Source organism: Nothoprocta perdicaria, unplaced genomic scaffold (assembly GCF_003342845.1).
Source record: "Nothoprocta perdicaria isolate Ctin4 unplaced genomic scaffold, notPer1 scaffold_22, whole genome shotgun sequence".
NCBI classification, from domain to species: domain Eukaryota; kingdom Metazoa; phylum Chordata; class Aves; order Tinamiformes; family Tinamidae; genus Nothoprocta; species Nothoprocta perdicaria.
In genome coordinates, this window is record NW_020455415.1 from 4,166,745 (window position 1) to 4,172,370 (window position 5,626).

Consider the following 5,626-nt stretch of genomic DNA (forward strand, 5'->3'; position numbering starts at 1 on the left):
AGCCCTTCCTACCCCCGGACCTCTGTCAGGCCCAGGGCCGCGGAGCAGCCCGGGCGGCGTGGGGAGCTCGTGCGGGGCTCCCCCGGCGCCGCTGCGCCCGGCAGGGACGCGCGGCCGCGCGGAGCGAGCGGCTCGGAGCCTTATCCGCGGACTCGGGCCTTATCTGGGGCGGCGCAGCTTGCCSGGGCGAGGATGAGCTCGGCCCCGTTTCCGCCCCAAACGGGAGCCACGGCTCTTCCCAACCCGCAGCCGGCCCCTGGCAGGAGCTGCGCCTGGAACACCCCGAGCAGGGGATGCCGCACACGCTGCCTCTGACCCCGCACAGCCTGGYGGCCACCCCGACTGCAGGGAAGCCCCACATGGGCTCCTTTGGACAGCGATAGCCCAAAGCTGCGGGAATAAATGGGCGCTGCAACGCCACAAGACGGRCCGGGGACCCGCCTCGATCAATTCTGCCTCCCAGCCACTAATCCTCCCTAATCTCCTAGTTGGTGGCATGTCACAACTCTCCCATCTAATCGTTTGGTCTATACTAACCCTCCCGGGTCACCAAAAGCTTTTCTTAACAGCTTGGCTTGTAGCGGGTCAAGCCGTTTCCTTCCCCAGTTCTTGTGYGGGCAGTTGCACAGCTCCAATGAAGCCCAAGGGCACCGGCAAAAGCCCCAAACAGCCTCGCAACGGAGCCTTCAGCACCAGAAACACAACGTGGCCACGCGTAGCCACCGGCTCCTCCCYGTGCCGGGGCACTGGATGCGGGCACCATCAGGCGACGGCGCTTTTAACCCCRTAGCCATTTCCCTCTGCCGGGCAGATTCCCGGGAAAACGCACCCCGGCCGGGCTCTCCGCAGGCCCCGGCCTCGCTCGCCCCGCCGGGCCGCCCACGCACCTCACCTCTCCTCGTTGAGGCCGCACATGCGAATGCGCTCCGCGCTCGTCCAGTTGTGCACCCCGCTGTACAGAGGTGCCGTAGAGATCATGACAGCTGCTTGTCACCTGCCGGGACCTGCCGGGGCTCGAGGAGCCCCCTCTGCCTGCGAAAACAGAGAGGAAGAGATGCAGGGGTGGGTAAGGCTCTCAGGGACACCTGCATTCGCTTGAGCTATCCCAGCTTTATCACCAGGCACGCTGGGCCGATGCCTGGCGTGCTGGAAAAGCAGAGAAAGAAATGTCTAGAAGAAACGCACCGTGCTTCGGCACCGAACCCACTCTCATTAAACAACTTTTTTTCTCTCCTTTTTACCTCCAACGCACAGGCTACCCCCAGGCTATTCCCACGGGCACCTTCACACGTATTCACGGAAAGATCCCCCCACAGCTTTCCCTGTGCCGCAACAGGGACCCCCAGCACCTCCGGGAGCGAGGCAGGAGCCGGAGCTTGGAGCAAAACGATGCTGAACRCGCTGACAGCCCCAAGGTTTCGTATTACGGCGATCCAGGATCCACCGGCGCGCTCCGCCGCGCGCTCCCGCTTCCCCRGCGAGGGGGGGAAACTCGGAGCGGCAGAACAGCCGCGAGGGACCCCGGATGGGAGCAGAGGTCTGCCAAGCTCCACCGGCGGACGTGCCGCCAGGCGAGCGGCGCCTCACGCCGCTCGCGGAGGTGCCGGCGTTCGGAGGAGTCCGGGCTGGAAAAACGTACGGAAATCCAKGGATTCGCGAGCATCCAAGGCACACTGTGGGCTGGGTGGAGCTTTTGAGGAAGGACGTTGCAGCCAATCCTGGAGCGCTGGTCGTCCGAGCATTAAGGCAGCTTTGCTGCGCGAGTCACATCAGGGGAAACGCAGGGGAGAGAGGATCTATCGCGCTAGCGAGCAGGCGAGGGCAGAGGGAGCAGGACGGGCTGCAAAGCGCCACACCGCTGTGACAGAAGTTCCCGGCGCTGAGGAATACGACACACGTGAAGGGGAAGAGGGCAAGGACAGGCGCAGCAGCATTCTCGGGGTGGCAGGTGAKAGCGGCAAGCAGCGAAAAGCGACACGTTTCAAACCCGCATTCAGTCGCCTGCTTCACGACAGGCTCACGGGGCCGCGAGCTCCGGGCAGGACAAGCAGCCGCTCGCCCCGTTGCTTTCCACCTTGCCCGTGAAAAACGCGAGATTAATTTTAAGCCAAAACACATCTGTAGGGATCCTCCTGGCAGAAAAGGGGTGGGGGAGAAACTGGGGAAAGGCGGTGCCCTTGCAAAAAAATAATAGTAGTAAAGGAGCCATAGATAGGTCTCGAACTCAAACGCACAGCAAGCCAACGGCCGTGGAAATGGCACGTCAGGCGGCGAAGGGAAAAACATCTGCAGCGGCTGCGGATGCAAGGAGGGAGGAAGGTGCCTTGGTGGCCAGGGCAGYGGGGCTGCGCCCAGGAGCGCGGGCAGGGTCATACCCGAAGCGAGTGCGAGGTGGCTTGGAGCAGGAAGGGGAGGAGTCTTTCGATGCTTGGAGAAAAAATGCAACATAAAGGAAATAGGGGAACAAACAATCTGCGGGGATTTCACCATCTTAGGCTAAACTGAAAGCAAGGCAGGAGAAAGTTGCTGCCCCGGTGTGCGGTGGCGGGACGGATGTTTCAGGAGAAGCCCRAAGGGACCTTCTGGGACGGGGCGGGGGAAGGAGATGCGTCCGGACGGGCTGCGCACGTTTGGCGACAGCCAACTAGGAAGGCTCAACGCGAGCCCGCTCGGGCAGGACCCGACAAGGGAGCTGGCAGGAGGAAACGATAACCTGCTTTGTACGAGGAGCTGAGAAAGCAGCCCGGTTTGGAGGAGCGCTGGAGTAAGAGCTGGTTGAGAGCGGGGCCAGGACAGCAGCCAGAGAGCCGCGAGGACACGGTGACGGACACCGTCGCACACGTGTGCGGCCTCCGTCCCCCACGGGTGACGCGGGAGCTGTGCCAAGAGCGCTGCGCAGGAAGCCAAGAAGGGACAGAAGAGAAAGTAGSGAAGACCTCGACTAGGAGATGGCAGAAAGTGAGGGGAAATCAACAGCTCGCCCGCACGGGCTCAGATGCAAAGCGGAGAGGGGAACAGGGGCTGGGAAGAGCAACCTCCCATACAGGTAAATGCTGAACAAGATGAGGAAATGGACTCCCTGGGCCAAAAAAAATAGACGGTTTTAATTGAGGTGACACAAGCAAACTGAGCAAATCTCTCCTCTACACTGGTTCAGCTTAAGACGACTTCAAATGGATGTAATTAAACTAGTAGCAACCCCTTGGAGAACACAACTAGGGCATGGTTTCGCATACACGCCGTTGAGTAGAAGGAGCTGCTGAAGAAGCCCCATCTCTCTCCTCTGCACTTGCGCAATGTCCTGCTAAAGCAGACTGGGGACTTGAGGTGGCATTTAAAAATATTTTCATTTCCCAGCTGGGTGATTTTTAACCCCTACGAGTTCCTACGAGTGCAGCATGGCCAGAGGGAACCTCGGCTCAAGCCTCTTCCTTTGCAGAGAGAAGGGCAGGTAAAACCACGCTCTTACCCTGCTTTAGCTCAAGAGGTGACCAGCCAAATGCAACGACCACCGAGGAAAACTAGCTTAGAATAAAATAAGAGCAATGCAGCGTTTCCGCACGCYTGGCCCCTTCCCCACTCAAAACCATAAATGCTGTTGAGAGCTGCCACCTTATGATGGTGCTAGGCATAGGAGCCTCCAGCAGCCAGCGCTCAGCGAGAGCATCACCGGCGTAAAACACGGGGTGTTGGGTCCGTGGCAAGCACGAGGTTTGCCATGCGTTAGGACGAAGCCCCTCGTYGCTTTGCAAGGGAGGAGGCTACAATGCAGCCTCCTCCGAGCTGCATCAAAAAATCCCAAATCCCGTTGCTGCCGACACCAGAGTCTCAAAACAACCGCATCTCCAAATAACTTTCCTGCCTGGAGTCAAACGCCACTTCTGCTGCTTGCAGGCTCCCGATCCGGGTCTAACTATGACACAGGCCATGCCAGAAGGAAACAGACTTTCTTTTTCTTTTCACTAAGTGCAGGGCATCCCTCTGTGGCCAGAGCGCCCGCGGAMGGGATTTCTGCTCTTCCCGAGGTGCTGTGCAAGTCCTTTGGCCAGGGGGCACTGTGGAAGGCCACGGAGGGATGCACTTTGACCCTGGAAACACACCCACAGGAGATACCTTTGTAACCTTCATTCCCCGAGAGGGACAAAACCTAGAAAGAAATCCCCCCCTCTCGCCCATCTTCCCTGCCTTTTTATTTATTTATTTACGGGCTCTTCCTGAAGATTGCGAATCGTTAAACCAGTGACGTAGCAGGCGCCGGAGCTGCCCTGCGAGCTGCTCGCCTGTCCCGGAGCCGTGGCAGCGGCACGGGGAGGAGAGGGGCCCGGGCGGGTTTCGGAAGCACTGGGAAGGGCCGGGAAGCGGCGCCCTGCCTCGCTAGGAAGAGTCGCCTGCACTGAGAAGAGTTTGTTCCGTCTTTGTTGCCGTTAGTAACCCGGGCGAGAAATCGCATTTGGGTTTCTCCTGTGCGATGGTCCAGTGCCTGATGTGGGGTCTGGAGCTCCAGCGCAGGGAACTTCCCCAGACATTTTAATGCAATTCGGCCCTAAGCAGCATCTCCCTTTAAAGGGGTATGGATAGGGGGGTAATTGAGGCAATCCCCTCCTAAGACTTGAGCACTGCCTGAGAAGAATCTAAAAACGCAGCTGAAAATAAAACGGTGTATTCTGCATCACGTCCCTGCTCACGTTAGCGGCACGAAGTTAGAGATGCACCAAGGAGGGATTCAGCGGGAGCAAAGCGCAGCCATCRAGAAGCCGGAGCGGGTCCTGCGCGCGCCTCCAGCGAGGCCGTCGCGGTGCACGGGATGCGGCCTCTGCCCTGTCCGGCAGCCCGGATCTCCCTTTGGGTTTCCCACTCTGCTGCGCCGAAACCCCTGGCTGCCGCTGTGCTGAGCCAGGCTTTGCCTACACGTATTTGCTTAAGCTGATTTAAAGGCACAGTAACGCGGAAAGTAATTATAGATACTCGGCCCCGCGCRCAGAAAAGAGGGGCAGAAAAGAGCAAGAGCGAGGCGTGCGAGCGGCCGAGTCGCGGCATGTTCAGGAGGCCTCTGACACGGTGCCCCGGCGGCCGGCTGGCTCGTGGCACCCATCCCTGCGCCCCTTGGGGAAATCACAAGGGAGAGCCCGGGAAAGCCCCTGCGAGGAGATCCACAAGGAGCAGGATGCAACTAAGGGCAGGTATCTCTGGCACATCCATGGCCGTAAAGATCCCCATGCAACGAAGCCCTTGCAGGCGGCGTGTGCCTTGCCGGGAGGCCAGGCAGCGTGGCACGGCAGCACTGCTGCCATTACCTCCCCACGGGCACCACACAGCCCCGCGCCAGCCSCGGCGGCCRCCAGCGAACACGGACAGCGGCGCARAGCCCTGGGAGCTGCAGAGGGAGCGGGACGTGGGAAGCCTTGGCTCACGCCGCTAACTTTGGCAGTGCCTGGGGAGAAGGATGCTCCGGCAGAGCGGGCGCTGCGGGACAAGGGGAAGCTCGTCCCCAGCGAGCCACTTTCCCCCGCAAAGCCTTAACGGGCCCGGGGGGGCTCTTCCCAAGCGGGGCCGCCGCGAGGAGCAGCGGGCGCGGAGCCGGAGGGCGGCTGGGGCTCGCGCCGCGGCGAGGCCGGCGGCGGCAGGA

The 5,626-nt window shown here is 60.7% G+C and overlaps 1 protein-coding gene across 1 annotated transcript in view; it reads right to left on the reverse strand.

Moving 5' to 3' along the window:
- Window positions 1-995, reverse strand: part of BCORL1 (BCL6 corepressor like 1) — a 15,025-nt gene extending 14,030 nt beyond the window's left edge. The window contains exon 1 of the mRNA XM_026038995.1: window positions 893-995. Within this exon, the coding sequence (XP_025894780.1) occupies window positions 893-978 (86 nt within the window). The 5' untranslated portion in view covers window positions 979-995. The remainder of the gene's footprint in view (window positions 1-892) is intronic.
- Window positions 996-5,626: the final 4,631 nt, after the last annotated feature.